General features: G+C 39.1%; 1 protein-coding gene across 1 annotated transcript in view; it reads left to right on the forward strand.

The window, feature by feature from the left end:
• Positions 1-26,926, forward strand: part of EIF4G3 (eukaryotic translation initiation factor 4 gamma 3) — a 359,681-nt gene that overhangs the window by 157,642 nt on the left and 175,113 nt on the right. The window contains exons 4-5 of the mRNA XM_052636017.1: positions 23,119-23,214; positions 24,626-24,739. Of these exons, the coding sequence (XP_052491977.1) occupies positions 23,185-23,214; positions 24,626-24,739 (144 nt within the window). The 5' untranslated portion in view covers positions 23,119-23,184. The remainder of the gene's footprint in view (positions 1-23,118; positions 23,215-24,625; positions 24,740-26,926) is intronic.

The raw sequence follows: 26,926 nt of genomic DNA on the forward strand, positions 1-26,926 counted from the left end.
AATTAAAGATAAGTTAAAAGACTTCCACAATCTTTTTCTCAGGAGCAAACCAATAATTCCAAAAAGACTGTTCTTTTAGGAAATGAAAATGAAAGTAAATTAGGTTTTAGTTTTATATAAGTATGCCACTGATTTTAAAGCTTATTCTTAAAGGCCTTGTAATATTTAGCCAGCTTGACCACACATAAAACTCTTTTTTTTTTCCCAAAGAATTCTTTTGTCCTATATTCTTGTCCTATATTTACTCTTTCCAGTTCTGAAACAATCAGCCCCTCTTTACAACAAAATTGCCTTCTTTTTCTCAGCAAAATTTATTCCTCATTACATTTTAAACTGAAAATACACACCCATCTTGCCTTGCATTTAAAGTTGTGTTCCCTTATTTCTTGTAGCATTAAACAAGTATCAATCATCTGTTACTGGAAAATTTATGAATACATTCCCTAATTCCTAAAGACGTATTTTCCTCATAGTTAATTTTCCAGTGTGGCATGTTTAGCAATAGACCCAAATATATTTTTAAATTTTTAAAATTTTTATGGAAGTATGGTTGATTTATAGTTTATTATTTTGTTAGTTCCTGATGTGCATCAAAATGATTCAGTTCTCTATATCTGTGTGTGTGTGTATAATTACGTGTGTATGTGTGTGTGTATATAATTACGTGTGTATGTGTGTGTGCTGCCACTCAGTCGTGTCTGACTGTGAGCCCATGGACAGTAGCCTGCCAGACTCCTCTGTCCGTGGGATTTTCCAGGCAAGAATACTGGAGTGGGTTGCCATACCCTTCTCCAGGCGATCTTCCTGACCCGGGAATCAAACCTGTGTCTCCTGTGGCTCTTGCGTTGGCAGGCAGGCTCTTTACCGCTGAGCCACCAGGGAAGCCAATGTGAATATATATATAAATATATGTATTTATATTCTTTTCTATTATGGTTTATTGTAGGATACTGAATATAGTTCCCTGAACTATATAGTAGATCCTTGTTGTTTATCTGCTTTATATACAGTAGTTTGTATCTGCTAATCCCAAACTGTTAATTTAGCCGTAACTCCATTTGTGTAGTATTTTAGATTCCACACGTGAGTGATGTCATACGGTATTTGCCTTTCTCTTTCTACCTTATTCACTTAGTGTGGTGATCTCTAGGTCCATCCATGTTGCTGCAGATAGCGTTATTTCATTTCTTTTCTGTCTGAGTGGGATATCTATATCTGTATCTGTCTCACAGCTTCTTAATCCAGTCGTCTGTTGATAGGCCCTAGAGTTGCTTTCATGTCTTGGCTATTTTCAGTAGTGCTGCAGTGAGTGAATATTGAGGTGCCATGTATCTTTTCAAATTAAAATTTTCTCCAGATATGTAACCAGGAAGGGGATTACTAGATCATCAGTTCAGTTCAGTTGCTCTGTCATGTCCAACCCTTTGTAACCATGTGAACTGCAGCACACCAGGCCTCCCTGTCCATCACCATCTCCTGGAACTTGCTCAAATGTCCATTGAGTCAGTGATGCCATCCATCCATCTCATCCTCTGTTGTCCCCTTCTCCTCCTGCCTTCAGTCTTTCCCAGCATCAGGGTCCTTTCCAATTAGTTCTTCGCATCAGGTGGCCAATGTATTGGAGCTTCAGGTTCAGCATCAGTCCTTCCAATGAATATTCAGGGTTGATTTCCTTTAGGATTCACTGGTTTCATCTCCTTGCAGTTCAAGGGACTCTCAAGAGTCTTCTCCAACCCCACAGTTCAAAGCATCAGTTCTTCGGTGCTTGGCCTTCTTTATGATCCAAGGCTCATATGTGTACGTGACTATTTGAAAAACCATAGCTTTGACTGTTTGGACCTTTGTAGGTAAAGTAATGTCTCTGCTCTTTAATGTGCTGTCTAGGTTAGTCATAACTTTTTTTGCAGGGAGCAGGCATCTTAATTTCATGGCTGCAGTCACTGTCCACAGTGATTTTTGGAGTGCAAGAAAATTAAGTCTGTCACTGTTTCCATTGTTTCCCCATCTATTTGCCATGAAGTGAAGTGATGGGACCAGATGCCATGATCTTCATTTTTTGAATGTTGAGTTTTAAGCCAACTTTTTCACTCGTTTTTCACTTTCATCAAGAGACTCTTTAATTTCTCTTCACTTTCAGCCATAAGGATGGTGTCATCTGCATATTTGAGGTTACTGATATTTCCCCGGGGCAATCTTGCTTCCAGCTTGTGCTTCATCCAGTCCAGTGTTTTCAATGATGTACTCTGTGTAAAAGTTAAATAAACAGGGTTATGATACACAGGCTTGATGTACTTCTTTCACAATTTGAACGAGTCCATTGTTCCATGTCTGTTTCTAAATGTTGCTTCTTGACCTGCATATAGGTTTCTCAGGAGGCAGGTAAGGTACTCTGGTATTTCTATGTCTTTAAGAATTTACTTCAGTGTCTTGTCTGGAAATTCACATCTTTGTTCTCAGGCGTGGTGGATGCCTTTCTGGGACTGCATTCCAGGCCTGCCATCTCTTCCCCTCTTTTCCACTTTATAAAAGTTCTGGGCTCTCATTCAGGTCGAAGTCAACCCTACTGGATGATATGGCAACTCTGTTTTTAGTTGAGGATGAGATGGTTGGGTAGCATTGCCAAATCAGTGGACATGAGTTTGTTCAAACTTTGGGAGATAGTGAAGGATACGGAAGCCTGGCATGTTGAAGTCCATGGGATCGCAGAGCTGGACACTACTGAGCAACCGAACAACAGCAGCTTTGGTCTTTATCCTGATTGTTACATTAAATGATACTTTGTTGCACCTCTTGTATTGGTTTCCTTCTATTTCATTGAGATTGAGATTCACATTCTGCATTAGCCCTTCTGTATGTGACTTGTGGCAAGTTACTTTATTTCCTCAGAGCATGTTTTCTCATTTTTAAAATGATTTACTTCATAGAGGTTTTGTGTAATTAAAGTAAATCTGTGCTTTATAGTAAACAGACTCTGAATAAAGAGAGTTTGCATTTCATCCTTCAGAAACTATATCTTCCTGCTTTAAAGATTTATTTTCATTTTGCCTGTCTCAAACATTTGTTTCAAATGACTTTTTTGATTTCGTCCTCTACCCTTGGTGACCCCATCCATTCCCATTGCAAGGAGTTAGTTTTACGTTGCTAACCACAAGTAGGCGCGATACATGTCTGATTACGCTGTATGCTTTTATACTTGGGGTTTTCTTTGATAATTAAAATCAGTATGATACAATTGAATCGATCATATTTTCATCCAAAGCAGAGAAAACAGCTAATGCAAAGACATTAAGAGAAAAAAACTTGATATGTTTGAGTGAAATAAGTAAGGCTAACATGGTAAGAGAGCAGTGGGAGATGACTTCAGGTCTGAGAGGTGGCCTGGGCCACCTCATTTTTGGCTCTGTGGTGCTTCCTTACCGCTTAAGTCTAGTTACTTAGAAAGTCTTGCCATCGGTATACCAGTCGTTTTAAAGTAGGCCTCCTTTGTCTAGATTCATCGTGGTAGACTAAGTCCTGATCAGCATGTACCTGGTCTATTAGAGTGTTCCCTGACTAGGAACCCTGACATGGGTCCTTTTCTCTAGTACTCCCTATTATCATGGCAGTTATTTTCACTAAACAAATCTAATGATACTGCTTTCGTGTTCAGCGTATCCTGGATTCCTTTCAAGTTTAAGTCCTTTCCTATCCTGACATACCTCTTTAGCTCAGCGGTTCAGCCCTAATCTAATTCTCTGGCCCCCCCTGGCTCACCTACTCGTAGGTGTTGGCATCCCTGACCTTTTCAGACTTCAGCAGGCTTTCCCCGGCTTTTCCAGTTTCCAGGTTTTCGTTCTTCTGTTGTATTCTTTGTTTCGTGCCCACGTGGTGCTCCTCTCCTCATGTGGCCGACTTCCCTTCCTGCTTCCCCATCCCTTGTTGAACTCTGATGTGGAGGTTCTCTGGCAATCTTCTCCCAGGAAGAATTAATCAGTTTTTGCTTTGCGTCTTGCCATGTTGCTCATACTCTTTAAAGCACTTGCTGTATTCTGTTATAGTTGTTAGGTAAGTTATCAGTTCCTTAGACACAGGAACCATGTCTTCATGAGCTTTGTCATTAGGACATCTGTCGATGCTGCTGCATTTTAAAATATATGGTGTGAGAGGTATTGTTTTTCATTGATGATACTGCTAGTTAACTAACATCAAAAAAAAAAAAAAATCTAAAGCAGTTTTGATCGGAGGCCTTGTTGTTTGAAGTCAAGAACATAGACTGTGTCATTCAGGGATACTTTGGGAAGAAAGGGCTTCCCTTGGAGCTTTCCTGAGAGCTCAGTTGGTAAACAATCCACCTGCAGTGCATGAGACCCCGGTTCAATTCCTGGGATGGGAAGATCCGCTGGAGCAGGGATAAGCTACCCACTCAGGTATTCTTGGGCTTCCCTTGTGGCTCATCTGGTAAAGAATGCACCTGCAATGCGGGAGACCTGGGTTTGATCCCTGGGTTGAAAGATCCCTTGGAGAAGGGAAAGGCTAGCCACTGCAGTATTCTGGCCTGGAGAATTCCGTGGACTATATAGTCCAGGGGGTCTCAAGGAGTCAGACACGACTGAGCGACTTTCATTTTCATTTTTGGAAGAAAACCCAGGGGGATTGTATTGATCAAGTTCAGTTCACTCAATCAGTCGTGTCTGACTCTGATACCTCATGGACTGCAGCACGCCAGTCTTCCTTGTCCATCACAAACTCCTGGAGTCTCATGTCCATTGCGTCAGTGATGCCATCCAACCGTCTCATCCTGTGTCGTCCCCTTCTCCTCCTGCCTTCAATGTTTCGCAGCATCGGGGTCTTTTCCAATGAGTTGGTTCTTCGCATCAGGTGGCCAAAGGATTGGAGTTTCATCTTCAGCATCAGTGCTTCCAATGAACATTCAGGACTGATTTCTTTTATAGGATGGACTGGTTGGATCTCCTTGCAGTCCAAGGGACTCTTAAAAGTCTTCTCCAGCACCACAATTCAAAAGCATCTATTTTTCAGTGCTCAGCTTTCTTTATAGTCCAACTCTCACATCCATACATGACTACTGAAAAAACCATAGCTTTGACTGGACAGATCTTTGTTGGCAAAGAAATATCTCTGCTTTTTAATTTGCTGTCTAGGTTGGTCATAACTTTTCTTCCAAGGAACAAGCGTCACCATCTGCAGTGATTTTAGAGCCCCCAAAAATAAAGTCTCTCACTGTTTCCATTGTTTCCTCATTTATTTGCCATGAATTTATGGGACCAAACACCATGATCTTAGTTTTCTGAATGTTGAGTTTTAAGCCAACTTTTACACTCTCCTTTTTCACTTTCATAGAGAGGCTCTTTGGTTCTTCTTCACTTTCTGCCATAAGGGTGGTGTCATCTGCATGTCTGAGGTGATTGGTATTTCTCCCAGCATTCTTGATTCCAGCTTGTACTTCTAGTCTGGCATTTCTCATGATGTACTCTGCATATAAGTTAAATAAGCAGGGTGACAATAGACAGCCTTGACATACTCCTTTCCCAATTTGAAACCAGTCTGTTGTTCCATGTCCAGTTCTAACTGTTGCTTCTTCACCTGCATACATATTTCTCAGGAGGCAGGCCAGGTGGTTTGGTATTCCCATTTCTTTCAGAATTTTCTACAGTTAATTGTGATCCACACAGTCAAAGGCTTTGGCATAGTCAATAAAGCAGAAGTAGATGTTTTTCTTGAACTCTCTTGCTTTTTCAATGATCCAGCGGATGCTGGCAATTTGATCTCTGGTTCCTCTGCCTTTTCTCAATCCACCTTGAACATCTGGAAGTTCACGATTCATGTACTGTTGAAGCCTGGCTTGGAGAATTTTCAGCGTTATTTTGCTAGTATGTGAGATGAGTGCAGTTGTGCAGTAGTTTGAACATTCTTTGGCATTGCCTTTCTTTGGGATTGGAATGAAAACTGACCTTTTCCAGTCTTGTGGCCATTGCTGAGTTTCCAAATTTGCTGGCATATTGAGTGCAGCACTTTCACAGCATCATCTTTTAGGATTTGAAATAGCTCAACTGGAATTCCATCATCTCTGCTAGCTCTGTTGGTAGTGATGCTTCCTAAGGCCTTCTTGACTTTGCATTCTAGGGTGTCTGGCTCTAGGTGAATGATCACACCCATTGTGGTTATCTGGGTCATAAAGATCCTTTTTGTACACCACTTCTGTGTATTCTTGCCACCTCTTCTTAGTATCTTCTGCTTCTGTTAGGTCCATACTGTTTCTGTCCTTTATTGTGCCCATCTTTGCATGAAATGTTCCCTTGGTTTCTCTGATTTTCTTGAAGAGATCTCTAGTCTTTCTCATTCTATTGTTTTCCTCTATCTCTTTGCACTGAGGAACGCTTTCTTATCTTTCCTTGGTATTTTGGTCAGCATCCACGTGGGTGTATCTTTCCTTTTCTCTTTGGCCTTTCGCCTCTCTTCTTTCGATTGTGTTGATAGTGTCACAAAAAAGCAGCTCTGTGAATAGTGCAGTGGTTAAGTTTCTCCCTGTTAACTGGAGTGATACGTTTCTCTCCAGAGTAAACTGGCCTAATTGAGATGAAGTTTCCCAACCTAATTAGCTTCCTAGTTTTGCTTTTCTTTGTTTTTCTGTCACTGTTGTCAGAAATTCTTGGTGTATTCTTTGGGGTGGGGCTAGAGCTATGGGATTCCTAAAATGAGTTTTGTCCTTAACTGCTTGATATTACTGAAGTATAAGGGAATTGTTATTTGCTAGTGCAGATAGGGGAAGCAGCCAGTGTTGTGGTGAAACAGAAAGTTCCCCTGAGGCACTGGCAGCAGCAAGCGCTTTGGTAGGTGACTCAGCTGTTTCCTAAACCTGTCTCATGTGAGAGTGTGCGTGATGTCTGTTTATTATCAGCAGAATAAGTGCTAGGGGAGTCACATTACGTGGCAGGGGCAGTGTTTATTTAACCAGGCCAGTGATGGTCTAAAAATAACTTGTAGGGAATTTTCATGTAGTATCCTTAAAAAAATCATAATAGAGCGACACCAGTGAGTGTTTTGCATTATAGATAACTGAATGTTATAGTTGGCCAGTACTATTTCACTTCTTTAAGTGTAAAGATCAAAAGTTTGATATTCAAATGAAAGGTTAGGGAAAGAAGATAAACTTCTAATTGTCCAGAAAATAATTCTGCACAATTACATTTTAGCTTGTTTTATGAATATATACTCATTTTGGCTGCTTCAGGGCCATCATTGATGTGTTCATGTTCTAATTTTCTATATAGGAACTGTTCCTTTTTCTGAAGTTAAAAAACAAATGCCTTTCTGACATAGGAACAGTAATGATGTGTATTTGCTAGATTTCTTTAATATTAAATTATGATATTAGTAGTTTTACTCTGATTTTCTTGAGTTTGCTTACCTTGTACTCAGGATTTGCACCACCGGTTACTGTAATTGAGTCCTTCAGTGTGTGAAATGTGATTATTATTACCCTGTGTACCTATTTATATGCATGGCTCTGAAAGCCCTGGGAAGCCTGAACATATCTAGTAATCATAATCTGCTCATTTGTCTGGGAAGCAGTGAGTCACTATGATTTATTCTTTTTGACATTTGGAATGTTTGTCTTCGAAGTGCAGCATGTGAACTTGAGGCAGATTATTTCAAAAGGAAAATGGATTCATTAAGAAGAAATAAGTGCCAGCATTCTGTTTACAATAATGTTTAACTATGTACGAATATTTGATTAGGTCTAGTAGTCCATAGGATGATATAGCTTTTTATGGTGGATGAATAAAGTAAGTTGTGAATTAAACAATTATTGTACTGTTTTCGTGTTTAATTCTGTGTTTCAGAAGATATTAAGCAAGCATGAGAGGATTTGTTTTTATTTTGAATATTTACTGGGATTTGTATTTTAGCATCCTTTTAGTTGGTGTAGTCGTTAGGAATTTAATGTACCTAAAATGGTGTTTTAATATACATACCTTCTAATTAAGTCCATATAAATGGAGCCTGACTTGAACACCATCTGAAAGTAATTCCAGCAATTGAATTGGCTATTTGTTATTCCATATGAGTGAAAAATTGGTTGTTTCTCAGTATTAATGTTATCTGGGCTGTTTCCTGTAGTACTGTTTATTGAAGATGTCCAGTGGAGTAGGGGGAATTTTGTTTTATTTTCAGTTAATACCTCTCTATGACATGGTTACATGTATACTCTGCCTGGGTCTCATTCTCTGTGTTACTCTCCTTTCTTGGAAATAAATGATAAGACCTTGGGCTTTCGCATCACTGAAATATATAAAAGTCATTGTGTGTTGTGCAGACTGATAAATGATGATTTCAAATCTGTATAAGGTGATTTCTTTTATAACTAGCTACCCTTCATGAGTTCTGGGTGGATTACAGTGCCATATCAAGTTATCAATGTTCAGAGAGGTCTATTTGATCAAGTATCACTTAGAATTCAACAAGATACAAATAAGCAGGTATATTTAATATATGTGGAAAGATTCATATTAGTCAGACAACTGATTGATGATGTTGAATATATGCTGTTGAAACAAACTTGTTTGTGATTAGACTTTGTGATGTTTTTTGATAATTATATTTTTAAAAAATTGTGTTAATGTTAAATACATAGAATATTTGCTATCTCAACTATTTAAAAAGTGTACAGTTCAAGGTATTACTTACATCCACATATTTGTGCAATATCAGTACTATTTATCTCGAGAACTCCTTTATCTTGTACAGCTGGAACTCTGTACCAATTAAATTATAGCCACCAAACCCCCCTTCCCCTACCACTGGGCAGCAGCCATTCCATTTTCTGTCTTTAAATCTGACTAGTTTAAGTACCTCAAAATGAAATCATTTCGGTTCGGTTCAGTCGCTCAGTTGTGTCCCCCATGAATCGCAGCACGCCAGGCCTCCCTGTCCATCACCAACTCCCGGAGTTCACTCAGACTCATGTCCATTGAGTCGGTGTTGCCATCCAGCCATCTCATCCTCTGTTGTCCTCTTCTCCTCCTGCCCCCAATCCCTCCCAGCATCAGAGTCTTTTCCAATGAGTCAGCTCTTTGCATGAAGTAGCCAAAGTACTGGAGTTTCAGCTTTAACATCATTCCTTCCAAAGAAATCCCAGGGTTGAGCTCCTTTAGAATGGATTGGCTGGATCTCCTTGCAGTCCAAGGGACTCTCAAGAGTCTTCTCCAACACCACAATTTAAAAGCATCAATTCTTCGGCGCTCAGCTTTCTTCACAGTCCAACTCTCACATCCATACGTGACCACTGGAAAAACCATAGCCTTGACTAGACAGACCTTTGTTGGCAAAGTAATGTCTCTGCTTTTCAATATGCTATCTAGGTTAGTCATAACTTTCCTTCCAAGGAGTAAGTGTTTTTTAATTTCATGGCTGCAATCACCATCTGCAGTGATTTTGGAGCCCCAAAAAAGAAAGTCTGATACTGCTTCCACTGTTTCCCCATCTACTTCCCATGAAGTGATGGGACCAGATGCCATGATCTTCATTTTCTGAATGTTGAGCTTTAAGCCAACTTTTTCACTGTCCTCTTTCACTTTCATCAAGAAGCTTTTTAGTTCCTCTTCACTTTCTGCCATAAGGGTGGTGTCATCTGCATATATGAGATTATTGACATTTCTCCTGGCAATCTTGATTCCAGCTTGTGCTTCTTCCAGTCCAGCGTTTCTCATGATGTACTCTGCATATAAGTTCAATAGGCAGTGTGACAGTATACAGCCTTGACATACTCCTTTTCTTATTTGGAACCAGTCTGTTGGTCCATGTCCAGTTCTAACTGTTGCTTCCTGACCTGCATATAGGTTTCTCAAGAGGCAGGTCAGGTGTTCTGGTATTCCCATCTCTTTCAGAATTTTCCACAGTGTATTGTGATCCACACAGTCAAAGGCTTTGGCATTGTCAATAAAGCAGAAATAGATGTTTTTCTGGAACTCTCTTGCTTTTTCGGTGATCCAGCGGATGTTGGCAATTTGATCTCTGGTTTCTCTGCCTTTTCTACAACCAGATTGAACATCTGGCAGTTCACAGTTCATGTATTGCTGAAGTCTGGCTTGGAGAATTTTGAGCATTACTTTACTAGCATGTGAGATGAGTGCAATTGTGTGGTAGTTTGAGCATTCTTTGGCATTGGCTTTCTTTGGAATTGGAATGAAAACTGACCTTTTCCAGTCCTGTGGTTTTCCTAGTCCAGTCCAAAACACTGTTGAGTTTTCCAAATTTGCTGGCATATTGAGTGCAGCACTTTCACAGCATCATCTTTCAGGATTTGAAAGAGCTCAACTGGAATTCCATCACCTCCACTAGCTTTGTTTGTAGTGATGCTTTCGAAGGCCCGCTTGACTTCACATTGCAGGATGTCTAGCTCTAGGTGAGTGATCACACCATCGTGATTATGTGAGTCATGAAGATCTGTTTTGTATAGTTCTTCTGTGTATTCTTGCCACCTCATCTTAATATCTTCTGCTTCTGTTAGGTCCAGACCATTTCTGTCCTTTATCGAGCCCATTTTTGCATGAAATGTTCCCTTGGTATCTCTAATTTTCTTGAAGAGCTCTCTAGTCTTTCCCATTCTGTTGTTTTCCTCTATTTCTTTGCATTGATTGCTGAGGAACGCTTTCTTATCTCTCCTTGCTATTCTTTGGAGTTCTGCATTCAAATGGAAATATCTTTCCTTTTCTCTTTTGCCTTACCTTCTCTTCTTTTTAGCAGCTATTTGTAAGGCCTCCTCAGACAGCCATTTTGCTTTCGTGCATTTCTTTTCCACGGGAATGGTCTTGATCCCTGTCTCCTGTACAATGTCACGAACCTCCATCCATAGTTCATCAGGCACTCTATCTATCAGATCTAGTCCCTTAAATCTATTTCTCACTTCCACTGTATAATCATAAGTGATTTGGTTTAGGTCATACCTGAATGGTCTAGTGGTTTTCCCTGCTTTCTTCAATTTAAGTCTGAATTGGCAATAAGGAGTTCATGATCTGAGCCATAGTCAGCTCCTGGGGTTTTATCTTGCCCCTTCATCTGTGACATAACTTTCTGCTTTTTCATGCTGGTTAACTTTCTGTAATATGATTTTGTTTTAGTCATTGTGGGATTGTACTTCTTCTGTCTTCTTCTGTCTGCCTTCTGATGGAGAAGACTGAGAGGCTTGTGTAAGCTTCCTGTTGGGAGGGACTGGCAGTGAGAAAACCTGGGTCCTGCTCCGTTGGGCAGGGCCTTGCTTGGTAAAGCTTTAATCCAGTTACCTTCTGATGGGTTTGGTTGTGCTCCCTCCCTGGTATTTTTTTGGCCAGTCCTTAGGTCTGTGGGCTCCATGGTAGAGATAATGGTGATCTCCAAGAGGACTCATGCCAAGGGTCATCTTCCAGGACCGCTGCTGCCAGCGCCCCATCCCTGTGGTGAGCCCTTGCTGACCTGTGCCTCCACCGGAGACCCTCCAGCACTAGCAGGTAGATCTGGTTCAGTCTCAGTGGTGTTTCTGTTCCCTTCGCCTGGGTCCTGGTACATAGAATATTGTGTTTGTGCCCTCCAAGGCTGGAGTCTCTGTTTTCCCCAGTCCTCTGGAAGTCCTGTAAGCAAATCCCACTGGTCTTCCAGGTCAGATTTCCTTGGAATTCCCAGGCCCTTTGTCAGATCCCCAGGCTAGGAAGCCTGACATGGGGCTCAGAACCTTCATAACAGCGGGATAATTTCTATGGAATTATTTTTCTCCAGTTTGTAGGTCACCCCCCACCTGGTATGGAATTTGGTTTTATTGTGATTACACCCCTCTTGCTGTCTCACCGCAGCTTCTTGTCTTGGTCGTGGGGTATCTTTTTTGTTGGGTTCCAGCATCTTCCTGTTGATGGTTATTGAATAACTAGTTGCAATTTTGGTGTTCTCGCAGGAGAAGAGCATGTTTTCTTCTTTCCACCATCTTGAACCAGAAGCCGTTAAATTTCCCTTTTAGTGCAGTTTTGCTGCGTCCCATAAATTTTGATTTGTTGTCTTTTCATTTTCTTTCGTCTCAAGATATTTTCTAATTTCCTTTGTGAGTTCTTCTTTGACTCACTGGTTACTGAAGACTGCACTGTTTAATTTTCACATCTTTGTTATTTTCTATCTGCTATTGATTTCTCCTTTCATTCCATTGTGATCAGAAAATGTAGGGTATGAAACCCATCGAAAATTATCTTGCGACCCAGCACGCGCCGTGTCTTGGAGAACAGTCTGTGTGCACTTAGGGAAGCCTGTCTGCTGTGTCGGATCGCAGCAGTGCCCGCGTCTTTTAGATTCAGGTGGTCTGCCGTTGGTTTCAGCCCTCCGTTTTTCTTAATCGATTAATTTAGTTACGTTGTGCAGTGCCGGTCTTCATTGCTGTGCGCCAGGTCTTCTCCCGTTGCGGCGAGTGGCGGCTGTTCTTTGTCTTGGTGTACAGCTTTCTCACTGCTGCGGTTTCTCGAGTTGAGGTGTCCAGCTTAGGCTCACTGGTGTTAGTAGTTGCCGTACGTGGGTTGGGTGCTTCATGACATGTGGGAGATTCTTGGACTAGGGGTCGAACCCATGTTCCCTGCAATTGCAGGGAGACTTTTAACCACTGGACCACCAGGGAAGTCCCAAGTTGGTTCTATTTATTGATTCTCCCCTCCCCCCCAACTCAGGTTCTTTTATCCATTATTGAAAAGGAGGCTTTGAAGTCTCCTACTTTTATTGTAGAACTATTTTTTCCCTTTAATTCTGTCAGGGGGTGCTTTGTAAATTTAGAATTTCTGATCTTGATGAGTATATGTTTATAGGTGTATATGCTGGTGAATTGACATTTTCTCTATATAATGCCCTTGTCTCTTGTGACAGTGTTTTACTTAATGTGTGTTTTGGCTGATATTAGTATAGCTATCCCTGCCCCCTTTCGGTTACTTTGCGTGGAATATCTTTTTCCTTCTTTCAGTTTCAATCTGTGGGTTTTAAGGTCCAAAGTGAATCTTTTGTAGACAGTATGTCATTGAATCTTATTTTTTAGAAATCCATTCTGCCAACCTTTCTTTCAGTTACACGAGTTTGATCTGTGCTGTGCTTGGCCGTGCAGTCGTGTCCTACTCTTTGTGACCCCGTGGAGTGTAGCCCTCTGTCCATGGGGATTCTTGAGGCAAGAATACTGGAGTTGTTTGCCATGCCCTCCTCCAGGGGATCTTCCCAACCCAGGGATTGAACCCAGGAGTTTAATCTACTTGTGTTTAAATTAGTTACTGATAGAGAACGACTCACAGTTGCCATTTTGTTTTTTTCCCACATGACTTAGAGCTCTGTTTTGTTGTTGGTGGTGTTAAGTCATTTATTCCTTTATTACCTTGCTTTTCATTTAATTTTGTTTATGTAGTGATATGTTTTAATTCCCTTCTCATTTCCTTTCGTATATATTCTACAAATATTTGCTTTTTGGCCACAGCGGGGAGTATGTGTAACATCCCACAGTTGTAACATTCTATTTTAAGCTAATAACTACTTAACTTCAATTACTTGCAAATAGTTCTTTACACCTGTGCCTCCTCTCACTTTATCATATTGGTGTCACAGATTGGATCATTATATATTATGTATCCATTAGCATATCTTTATAATTTCTTCTATGTTTTTAAGTCCTATGAAGTAATAATAAGTGGAGTTATGAGTCAAAAGGAAAATAATAAAGGTTTTTTTTAATATGCCCATGTATTTCCTTTTAGTGGAGAATTTCTTAGTTCTATATGGCTTCTTGTTATTTTTTTGTGTACCTTTGTTTCCAGTATAAAGACTCTCTTTAACATTTCTTGCAGGGAAAGTCTTGTGAGAACGAACTCCTTCAGGTTTTATCTGAAAATTTCTCCCTCATGTTTGAAGGACACTTTTGTGCAATATAGAATTCTTATTTAGCAGGTGTTTTTTTCTTTCCCTCTAAGAGTTGGATTATAATGTATTTCACTTAGACTTCATTGAGTCTCTTTTATTTGTATGTCCTTGTCTTTCCTCAAATTTGGGACATTTTCAGCCATGATTTTTATCAAATAAAACCTCTACCCTTACTGTCTTTTCTATAATACATATATTAGTTTTTTGATTGGGTCCCTTATTATAAGTTCCTTAGGCTGTATTTACTTTTTTTCATTATATTTAAACTTTTTCTTCTCAGTCTTGCTATAATTTCAAAGCTTTTTTCCTCAAGGTCACCAGTTCTTTCTTTTGCCTCTTTGAATCTGCTGTTGACTTTTTCAAGTGAATTTTTAAAAGCCAGTTGTATTTTTCTGTTCCAGAGATTGTAAACTTGTTTTTACAGTTTTTATGTATTTGTTAATATCCTCCTTTTGTTTGTATATTGTTTTCCTAATTTCCTTTAGGTTTCTGTGTTTTCCTGTAGTTAACTGAGCATATTCAAGACAATTGTTTTAACGTCTTTGTCAAGTAACTCCCCAGTCTGTCTCTCTTTAAGGTCAGTTTCTAGAGATTTCTTGTGTTCCTTTGAATGTGCCATGTTTCCCTATTTATTTATATGCCTGTAATCTTCTGTTGATAACTGAGCATTTGAAAAAACAGCCATACCATCCAGTAAAGTTGAAAACTGGCTTCTTGCAGGGGAAGACTAGCAGCTGTCAGCCCAGTAAAGGCTCAAGGTCTTCTCAGGCGTTTTCTGTGCACACATCTTCCCTGGGCTTGCATGTGTGGGTTCCCCCCAGTCCTACAGGATACACGGCTCCTTCTGATGTTGTGGTTTGTCCGTCTGACCCTGCCTTCTTCTGAGGGCCTTAAGTGTTCCGTTTCTGTTGTGTCCTTCTGTATCACCTCTTGCCCAGGTGCCTGCAGGTCTGAATGTCCTTCATGTATTCAGCAGGTGCCACTCCTTTCAGCAACCCAGACTTATACCCATGCCATGCCACTGTCCCTGTCAGTGCTCTGAGTCAGGGGACAGAAGCCAGCCCCCTCAGGCCAACTCCAGGCAAGCCAGAATGGTGCAAGCCAGTTAAGCGCTTTTCTTTCTGTCTTAAAGGAGGAGCTGGGTATTGGATATCTTCCTCCAGATTGTGCCAGACCAGGTAAGGGTTGAGGCAGGGAGAAACAGAGAAAAACACCACTGTATTTCATGTTCTTTTGAATGTGGTTATGTGGAGCTCAGTGTTCCTGGAAACAGTATGGATGGAAATTATTTTAGGTTCACAGTAAACCACATTAATGTGGAAAAGTTTAGTTTTGAGGAAGAAACTTCAGGATAGGGAAGCAATATGCATGTTTAACATTTTATTTGCAAGAAGTAAAGGACGATCCCTTTCTGTTCTAGCATTTATCTGAGTCAGTGTTCTCAAACTTTCTGGTTTAAGACTTCTTTATACACTTAAATAAAAATTTTTGGATTTCTCGATATTTTTTGTTTTACATTTGTTAATATTGTATTAAAATTTAAAAGTGAGGAATTTTCAAATAAACCTAGTTTGTAAGCATGAATAATGTATTTTTATGAAAAAATGTTTTCCAAAATAAAGTTGATGAGCAGGATTGTATTATTCAAAGCGTTGCAGATTTTTAAGTGTCTGGCTTAGTAGAAGTTACTGCAATTGTGTCTGCGTCTGCCCTCAATCTGTTACATACAGTGTTATTTCAGTTGAAGTCTATGAGGAAAGAGTCTTCACAGGCCTGTGATTGGGAAAGGGAGGCAGGCATACTTTATACAGCTTTCTCAGAAACTGAAAGCGATAGTTTCTTAAACGTTAGTTGCAATATGGAATCTGAATCATATTAGTGAACTTCTAGTGCCCTGTTAACGTTAAAATCTGTTAGTCCATCTTGCACTTGAGTTGATTATTTCACTTGTGTGTTTTGTATATGATCGTGTATGGGTCATTTGAAAAATATTGGTTGACTGAGTTATGTAGATATTTCACATACAGTTTATTATACAATATTAAAAAAGCACATTCTCATCTGGAAAGTCTACATGTTGGGAATGTGCTGACAGTTACACATTTTATAAAATTTGAATTTTCATTTGAAAGGTTGAATTTTATCATTGGTAACAAGTACTTTCAATGTTCTTTGTGACAAGCTCACTTTGTTCTTTTTCAATAAACTGTCTGTCATGTATCAAAGTCTAGGTAAGTGTAGTTCGGCTGTTATTTATTCTTTCAAGTGAAACACGGCACTACTTTGAAAAAGCGCCTAATTCAACTTGTTACTTGAACAACCTTATAAATACTTTTTCTTGATAAAACCATCTAACCCCAGTATACTGTGAAAGTGCTTTGTTCTCTCATTGGTCACACAGTATATTAAAAAGACATCTTCTAAAGCTTCCTTCCTTGCTTCCTTACATTTTTATGACATCTCTATATGACCAAGTTATAGACACGGAGACTAGGTTAGTGGTTGCTAAGGGTTATGTGCAGGAGAGTTGAAGGAAGGAAGGAAAGAGGGTTCCTGTGGCTACTGTAGGGTAGTGCAAAGGATCTTTGTGAAGACTCTTTTCTGTATTGTAACTATAGCAGGGATTATAGAAACTATAAATGTGATAAAATTGCTGAGAACTAAATATACGCAAAAACTGGGTGCGTGTAAAACTAGTGAAATTCTAAATGATTAAGATGTGTATGAATAAAATTTAAGTAAACCAGTGGTTATAGAGTTTCAGTTCATCACAGAAATTTCTGTTTATACTGGTTGTGTAGCTGTCAGGAAGACAATTCATTGGCTGTTGAAGGTGCTTGGAAGCATTGTGGGTGCCACCATGGTCAAAGTGCTGGTCTAGTCTTTAAGGTATTATCTTTACTTCTCTGGCCAGATTTAGATGTCACACGTTTATTTGATAGAAGAGTTTCTCACTATTTATATCCTGTAATAGCAAATTAAGAAAAATGAAGAAACACATCTTGCATGTATTTATGCCTATAGTGTTACTCAGCCGTGTCTGACTGTTTGTGACCCAATGGTCTATAAACTTCCAGGTTCCTTTGTCCATGGAATTCTCTAGGCAAGAATAGTGGAGTGGGATGGCTAGCCATCCCCTTCTCCAGGGGAACTTCCTGACCTAGGGATCGAAATCAGGTCTCCAGCATTGCTGGCATGTTCTTGACTGTCTGAGCCACCAAGGAAGCCAATTAATGCATGTATGTTATATATGTACACACATAGTTATAAATCAATTTGTTAAAACAAAGAGAACTTTTTATAACGATGGCTGAAGTGACTTAGCAGCAGCAGATAGTCTTTTTTTCAGATTTTAAAAGTAATATCCCTAAGATGATAGAGAGAGATTTGCCTCTAGTACCATTAAAGTGTCGTAGTATACATTCTAACATTTTTAATCAGTCTAAAATTCTTTTAGTGTCATGAGTTGAGGGTATATATCTACCTTTCTATCAGATGATTATCTAGTTATCCCAACACAATGTATAAAGTAATTTTGATATTTCCCTAGTGCTTTGAAATGCTACCAGTGCATTCTGTCTATATATGTGCATATTTGAACATTCTCTCTAAATATCATTCTTTCCATATCATCAAATGCCCCCTGTATCATTTTTAATGACTACAAAGGAATATACTCTGTGATTGAGTAAATACTTTGTACTGCAAGGAGATCCAACCAGTCCATTCTAAAGGAGATCAGTCCTGGGTGTTCTTTGGAAGGAATGATGCTGAAGCTGAAACTCCAGTACTTCGGCCACCTCATGCAAAGAGTTGACTCATTGGAAAAGACTGTGATGCTGGGAGGGATTGGGGGTAGGAGGAGAAGGGGATGACCGAGGATGAGATGGCTGGATGGCATCACTGACTCGATGGACGTGAGTCTGAGTGAACTCCGGGAGTTGGTGATGGATAGGGAGGCCTGGCATGCTGTGATTAATGGGGTCACAGAGTCGGATGCGGCGGAGCGACTGAACTGAACTGAACAGCATATCTGTCTGTTGATTAAATTGTGAATTTCTTGAAGCTTATAAAACTAGAAGCCATATTATTGGCCACATTTAGGCACAGCATAGTCTTTTCTTTGTATTAAATTTCCATAAATCTTTTTGATTTAGTTTTCATTGTGATTTCTGAGAAGATATTTCAGTTGTTTTTCAAAAATATTTAAAGAAGTGCACAAAATGTAGACATTGTATTGAATTTTCGAGTTGGCTTATACTGTTCCTATCACATGAAGCGAAACTGAAAAACAGAGGTTACCTTCAGTGGGTTTTTATTGTAAAAGTAGCCAATTCTTCTGATTCATGAAAAAAGAAAAGTACATACAGGCATGCCATAGAAATATTGTGGATTTGATTCCAGAATGCTACAATAAAGCAAATATTGCAGTGATGGAAGCCACACAAATTTTTTGGCTTCCCAGTCCATATAAAAGGTGTGTTAACACTATATTGTAGTCCATTCAGTGCAGTTCAAGTCCCTCAGTCGTGTCCAGCTCTTTTTGACCCCATGGACCACAGCACGCCAGGCCTCCCTGTCCATCACCAACTCCCGGAGTTTACCCAAACCCTTGTCCATTGAGTCGGTGATGGCATCCAGCCATCTCATCCTCTGTCGTCCCCTTCTCCTCCTGCCTTCAGTCTTTCCCAGCATTGGGGTCTTTTCAAATGAGTCAGCTCTTCGCATCAGGTGGCCAAAGTATTGGAGTTTCAGCTTCATCATCACTCCTTCCAGTGAAAACTCTGGACTGATCTCCTTTAGGATGGACTGGTTGGATCTCCTTGCAGTCCAAGGGACTCTCAAGAGTCTCCTCCAACACCACAGTTCAAAAGCATCAATTCTTTGGTGCTCAGCTTTCTTTGTAGTCCAGCTGTCACATCTGTACATGACTTGTCCATAGTGTGTAATAATAACATTATGTCTAAAAAAAAAAGTCAGTGTACATACTTTAATTAAAAGATATAGTTGACCCTAGAACAACTTTGGAGACCGGGACACACTGCAGATTCTAAAATCCATAGATGCTCAAGTCCCATAATGGGCACTTTGTATCCTTTGTTCGACCTCTTCGGATTCAACCAACCAGATTGTGTAGTACTGTAGTATTTACTTACTTGCCCCAGTTTTATTAAGATATAATTGACAAACAGCATTGTATCAGTACTGTGTACAGCATAATGACTTCACTATACACGAGGCACTGTAGTAGTTAATGAAAAATACACACATGTAATTGGACCCACACAGACCGTTTTTTCAACAGTCAGCTGTACTTTATTGAAAGCTTTATCTGAGCCATCAGAAAGTCATAATCTTTTTGTTGATGGATCTTGCTTTAAGGTTGATGGCTGCTGACCGATTACGGTGCTGGTTGCTGAAATTAGAGGTGGCTGTGGCAGTTTTTCAAAATAAGACAACATTGATGTTTGCTGCTCAGTCAACTCCTTTTCATGAGGAGCTTCTCTGTAGCATGCCATGCTGCTGGATAGCATTTTACCCACAGTAGACCATTTTCCTTTCAAAATGTGCTCCCAATTCATCATCTAACTTTTTGCAGTATTTTAAATCTTTTAATTGTCATTTCAGCAATCTTCCCTAATCTTTACGAGGACTAGAGTCTATCTCAAGAAACCCTTTCTTTGCTCAGCCATAGAAAGCAGTTCCTCATCTGTCAGAGTTTCATCACACGATCGCAGCAATTCCGTCAGATCTCCAGGCTCCCCTTCTAATTCTAGTTCTCTCACATCGGCAGTGACTCCTCTGTTGAACTCTCGAACCCCTCAAGGTCATCCACGAAGGTTGAAATCAACTTTTTCCAAACTCCTGTTATTGTTATTATTGTTAATATGTTGACGTCTTCCCATCATTCATGAAGATTCTTCATGGCACCCAGGATAATGAATCCTTTCCAGAAGGTTTTCAGTTTACTTTGCCCAGATCCAGCAGAGGAATCACTGTCTGTGGCAGCTAAATATTTTTAAGAAATGTATTTGTTAAATAGTAAGACTTGAAAGTCACAATTACCCTGTGAGTCATGGGCTGCAGAACGGATGTCATGTTAGTAAGCATGAAAACATCATAAGTCTTGTTTATCTCCTTCAGAGCTCTTGGATGACCAGGTGCATTGTTAACATGCCGTAATATTTTGAAAGGCATCTTTTTCCTGATCATTAGATCTCAAGAGTGGGCTTAGAATATTCAGTAAACAATATTGTCCAGAGACGTGCTCTCCAGGCTTGGTTGTTCCGTGTATGGAGCACAAGTAGAGTATATATAGCAGAATTCTTAAGGCCCTAGAATTTTCAGAGTGGTGAAACAAGCAGGGACTTCAGACGCATTAACCCCTGACAAGAGAGTCAGGCTGTCCTTTGAAACCAGGCATTGAACGTCCTCCTCTCTAGTTGTGCACCGCCTAGACAGCATCTTCTTCCACTGGAAGGCTATTTTCATCTACGCTGAAAATCTGCAGTTCATTCCTTACCTCAGCTCGATATTATAGGTAAGTTGCCATAGCTTCCACGTCAGCACGTGTGGCTTCACCTTGCATTTGTATGTTATGGAGACAGCTTCTTTTCTAAAACCTCATGAACCAGCCCCCTCTGCTAGCTTCATACCTTCCTCCTCCAAATTCTTCATCTCTATTAGTCTTCATAGAACTTAAGAGAGTTTGGACCTTGCTCTGGGTTAGGTTTTGGCTTAAAGGAATGTTGTGACCAGTCTTGTTTCCAGACCACTAAAATTTTCTCCACATCAGCAAGAACGCAGTTTTGTTTTCTTACCATTCATGTAGCTAATGAAATTGTAGATTTAATTTCATTCAAGAACCAACTTTTCTTTTGCATTTGCAGCCTAACTGGCGCAAGAGGCCAGACTTTGATGTTAATCTCGGCTTTTGACATGCTTTCCTCACTAAGCTTCATCATTTCTAGTTTTTCACTTAAAATGAGAAAATGGGACTCTTCCTTTCAATTGACTGCTTGGCGGCCATTGCAGGGTTATTCATTAGCCTGATTTCAGTACTGTTGGGTCTCAGGGAATAGGGAGGCCCAAGGAAAGGAAGAGAAAAGAGGAACAGCTTGTCAGTGGAGCTGTCAGAATACACAGCATAGGTGGATTAAGTTTGGTGACTTACATGGGCACAATCCATACTGCCCCACAACAATTGTAATAGTGACGTCAAAGATCACTGATCACAAGTCACCGTAGCAAATATAATAATAGTAATGAAAAAGTTTAAAATATGCCGAGAATTAATTACCGAAATGTGACACAGACATGTGAAATGAACAAGTGATCCTGGGAAAATAGAGTTGATAATCATGTTTGTGTGGTTCAGGGAGCCATATTCAGTATCTTGTAATAACCTGCAATAAAAAGAACTCTGAAAAATAATTACGTGTAGATATATATAACTGAATCACCTGAAAACTAATACAACGTTGTAAGTCAGCTATACTTGAAATAAAAAAAAGATTGACATGCTTAATGTTGGGTTCCTGCAAACCTTTAATTTGTAAAAATCACAGTATCTGTGAAGTGAAATAATGTGAAGCACAATAAAATCAGCTGTGCTTTTGGTACACAGTATATAAAATAAAACCTACAATTTGTATCGTATATCCCTCTTTCAGTAACATTTCTGTGAAATAGCAATTTTAAGTGTGCTATATATCTTCCCAAGACATCTTTTTAAGTATCCTGTTTGTATATATAGAAAAATACTGTACCAACAGGGTTTTTATTCTGACTAATTCTGTGATTTGCTTATGTCACTAATATTATAGGTATCTTTCCATGATAGTTTATATAGATTTTCCTCATTTTTTTCTTACCTCAAAAATTATGCTACATTCTCTCTTTGGTTGAATATAGTGTACTTTAACCTCTCTTTTATAAATGGAATATGTAGTTCTTCTTTATTTTTTGCCATCATGAATTTATCCTTAGGGTAAATTTTTTGAGATGGAATTGTGGAGTAAATGTACAAGCTTATTTTAAACTGGGTGAGTATCAAATCTGATAGATGCTTGAAAGGCTATGGCTGCTTAATTTTTAAATTCGATTTGTGTTTGTCTGCACACATGCACAGTATGAATTTCGTCTTTCTGTTATTATTTATTTAAGGGGAAGTGAGCGTTTTAAAGCAGGAATGCTAACCTTTCATCTCCATGTAGTGTGTGAAGTGCTTTGAATTGCGTGTGAAGCATATTAAGAGCTCTCTAAATTCTATAATTGTTTGCTTAATTTCCTTCTTTCATATTTTGAAAATTGAAACTTCTTACTAATTTTTTTCACATACCCTTATTTTGAAAACTGTCAGCATCTGGACCTAAGATGCTCTTAGTATGGTCTGTGTTACATGGAATTAATTCTCAAATTTCTATCTTTAATTGTGCCAGTTACTGTTTTTTAAATAGTTATTATTCTTAAGGGTTATATATGCAGTACAACGTGTGTTTTGATTAGCTTGTCTTCCTTCACTGGCATTTCCTTAACAGATTGTTGGTTACCATCATTTCCTATTTTTTGTCAGTACGTCCAGTTAATAAAAATGATTAACTTAGGAGCTTTGATTGACACTTGAAAATACTAATGAAAAGGAGACTATGTCTGTACCTTTGTAAACTTCTACAATGAACTGGATTGCCAAGTAAATATAAAGTACTCATGTACACATCCTTGGAGAAGTAAATCTTTGTGATAACTTTGAAGGTATTTGAAACGGAAAAGTGTAAGTAAAATCTGTGGTGACTATGCTATCTAGGTTGGTCATAACTTTCCTTCCAAGGAGTAAGCGTCTTTTAATTTCATGGCTGCAATATACCACTAACTATATATTGAAAGTAAGGTAGTGTTCCCCACGTTATCTGCAGGTTCACTTTCTGAGGCATCAGTTAACTGTAGTCAACCAGTCTGAAATAAATTATTCATCAGTTTTAAATTGCTCACCATTCTGAGTTGTGTGATGAAATTGTTTCTCATTAGAGATTTAAGATAAATTCTACAAAGATTTCACTGATTCTGAATTGCTGGATATTGTGATAAAGTTAGGTCTTTAAAAACAGAGCTGTAAACCACATGAATGAACACTTTTCTAAACTCTTAAACTCTTTGGAATTAAGGTACCTGTGCCATATTTACTCACTGTATGATACTGTTCTTGTCATTCCTTGACAGACCCCTTATCCCTCTGGACAGAATGCAGGTCCAACCACGTTGGTCTATCCTCAAGCTCCTCAGACAATGAATTCACAACCTCAAACCCGTTCTCCGGTAAGTAAGTAGAAGGTTGTTCTAGAAAATGTTCTCCACCTAAGTTTGTGTTTGTTGTAGCTTAGGTTATTTTGGTTCATATTTTCATTTGATTTTAGAGATTTATTACAAAGACAGTTTTTAAAATTATTGTTACTGTTATTACTGGATAGCATTGCATTTTCAGACCTTTTCTATGGGAATTATTTAAATTTATTAAGAAAAGAACAAATGGAGCCTTCCCCCCCCCCCCCCTTTTTTTTTGGCCCTTTTACTTTTCTGTGTCATTCAAGTTCTGGTTGCGTTCAAGTTCACTTCATTTCAGCTCTTGAGTTTTTGTTTGTACTGTTCAAAATTCAGGAGACGTGTAAAGCATGATTTTGAAAATAAATTACATTTCATTAATTGGACTCTGACATTCCAGTGCCTAGGGAAGTACAACTTTTGAATCAGTATTACTAGATCATTTCTAACTATTTGACTGTGTGGACATATGCATGACTTACACCAGTGGTGTATTTATTTCTTCAGATGGTAAATAAATTGTCATAGAAGTATAAATGCTGTCATCCTCTTTGTTCATCTTTTACATGGATTGCAATAAGTATGGCAAAGACAGAGAATTTACTCAAGGTTCATCCTCTGTTTCACAAAAGTGTGCAGTGGCTTCAGCAGTCCTTTCCTGAGAATGGTGTTTCCTGCCCTGCATGATTAGCGTTTGCTAGTAGACGCTTCTGTAACATCTCATTGTCTCTCACACCCCAACTTGTATCTCCGCTCTGTGTTTTTCTGAGTACAGGGATCTTCTTTTGGTTCTCCATCTTTGCTTTTTTGCCTGTAGTACAGGACTATTTCATTGCATTAGCTTCTGTTCATTTGATTTTATGCATGAATTTAGGAATATTGAAGTAGATGACAGAATTCCTCAAAGAACTGCAAGGTCATAGACTTCTCCAAGATGTAATCTCTCTCTTATCCTCTTCCTACCTTCCTTTCCCTGTTGCCCTCTTCTTCAATCCCTTTTCTTAGATCCTGGTTCTCCCCCGGGGGTGGAGGAACCATTCTAAAGAGGTGGGACTTTGGTCCTAGTTGCTTGTTTGCTTGTCTGGTTTTTTTTGTTTGTTTGTTTACTTTTTTGCTGCAATGGTCAACAAGATGTCTGATGCAAGTTTTGTTCTGAGAGTGGTTGGGAATGTGGACACTTGACCACTTGGAGTTGGGCCTTGAGATCTCGCCAGATTACTTTAGATAGGCCCCAGTTCTAATCACTAAACATGGAACATTATGGTAAGCTGTTATTGGAAAGAATTCTATGGCCTTTTTAACCCCTGTACGCCTTGTATAATTATTGGGAAAGAAAAGAATTTACATGGTTAGAACTGGCGCAAAACCTGACTGAAGAGCTGCATCTCTAAACCAGTTTTTTTGACAGCCCAGCAGAACAGTGCCAATACATTGCACAGACAACTGGAAGAGGAGGAAGGTTTTGGAACAGACTCCCGTTTACAGGTCCTTGGCTGGAAGAGGCTGGATAAAATACTGCATTGTAAGCAATATAACAAACTGTACTTCTTGCAGGCAGTGGTGCCTCTGGCACGCATTATTTTTGACCACATCCATTTATTGGCTGATGAACACAAGTGCATTGATTGCATCCTCTCTGAAAGTCTAACCTGGCATGGCAGTTTTTGCCAGGCATTATGGGGAAAAGAATAACAAATTGGGTGGGTCTTCTCTATTGGGAATTAGATAGGAGTAATTTGGGGTTTAGAGGGATATCCCTTTGAGATGAATTTGATTTTAAGAGATTAAATTTCTTTTTAAAAGGCTTCTTTTTCCCTCTTTCATTTTATAATTGGTTATCAAAGGGAAAACTGTCTATAGTTGTCAGCCATTTTCTGTGGTCATAAACTATCTTCAGATACTATCCTCTATGCAGTTTTTGCCATCTGCTCTGCTAGTGACCATTACCACCCCATTACTAAAAACCACACACATAACATTCCATCACATACCCCAAAACAAGTGCAAGACTAGCAGACCCTGCGCTGCTCTTGCTTGTTGTTTTGGGTCCGGTTTTCTTTATTTCGTTTGTGTTGGTGCTGGGAGGGTGAAGTTGGGTTTGGAATTTGGCAGGATTGCATTTTCTTCTCACATCCCAAGTTGCCATAGTCCAGTCTCATCCATCCCACAGCTACCCCAACTGGTGAGGAGAGGTAAGCTGTTGCACTCAGGAAGGGACTTTTCCCATGGCTTTGTAGAGCAGCTAAAGCTTACTCCATTCTATTTCTGCATTAATGGGCCATTGGCAATTGCACAGTTTAGGCTTTTCTGTTCTTCCCTGGACAGCTGCCTTTGCAATCCAACTGGCTTCAAGTGGCCCCCCTCCCTCCTTGAGGTGATCTTTGTGCCTGTATTTCTGCTTGATACTTGTATGTTGTTGGCAGTTTTGTTTAAAAGTAAAAAAAGAAAATTAAATTGAAAAACTATCTATCTGTTCCATTTTCTGGTTGTATTGGAACTATTTTAACTGTAATTTATTTAGCCTCCAAAATAGTGAAATCATTGAATGCCTAATGGGGGGAGGGGTACAGTTTGGCTTTTGCAATAACCTGTAACCATTGGTTATTTTTATATTCTGTGGTGCTAAGTGCCAAAGGTATGTCAATAAATATTGGTCATGCTCAGTTACCAACTGTGCCCAGATGAGTGAGTGGGTGAGAGGGAGCCTGGGTGGCGTTAACATTGGATCTGAGTTCACAGAAGGCTGCTTTCCTTAGTGTCTACAGTCCTTACCATCTTAAAAACCCCTCCTAGAAAAAAGAAGCATAAGTTCTTATTTTTAATATAAGCCAGCAGCAATTACAGTTTGTTCTGTTGCTTACAGTTACCTGTAGGATTAAGACTATTGTCATTACAAATGAAAAACTCAATAGCCAATGGTGACTAGTGCAAAATAGATTAGGGTACTTTCCCACTAACTTTTATTTTTTTAATATTTGTATAATTTTATAAGGTACAAGGTATAAGGCTCATAGGAAGTTCCCTTTTGACTGGAATATTCCAAATATATAAAGTTTCAATTGTAGAGCCTAAAAAATGGGGCCTTTCTGTGGAACAGTGATAAGACAGGTACTACTGTACTAAGGTTAATTTTTTAACATGGCCCTTCTCTCCCATTTCCTTCAAAAGTGTCATGAAGAAACATCACACTCCCACCCTCTATGTGAATACCACATGGGTAATATTACCTGTTCTTGAAACTTGATGTCCATAGTTAGAGGTATGATCTGTTTTCTTTTCATAGTTGGAAAACTGAAAATACAAGACTTCAGTTTCTTTGAAGAGAAAATGTTTTGCAAGAAATCTTGCTGCCATTATCATCATTCTGAAAAACTACTTTACATGGTTTTTAGCAAGAATAATGGCTGGCTAACATGCCCTGATCCTATAAGGCATGGAGAGCTTGTTAAGTTATACTGAATAATTTCAAAATGTGTTAAAACAGTTTTCATTACTTGAGCAATAGGTAACATTTTAGCTTCTAAGGTAAATTCTTGATTAGAGCTGTCTTCACTCATCTCCTACATTGTGGCATGTGACCTACTGCAATTTCTTGAAAATTTTTAATATTCAATAGTGACAGTTGAGGAAATAATTCTGGTAACTTAAATTCTGAGTACAGGGACTTGTTTCTTAGTTCATCTTCAGTCTTGCTCACCCATAGTAACGT

Source organism: Budorcas taxicolor, chromosome 2 (assembly GCF_023091745.1).
Source record: "Budorcas taxicolor isolate Tak-1 chromosome 2, Takin1.1, whole genome shotgun sequence".
NCBI lineage: Eukaryota > Metazoa > Chordata > Mammalia > Artiodactyla > Bovidae > Budorcas > Budorcas taxicolor.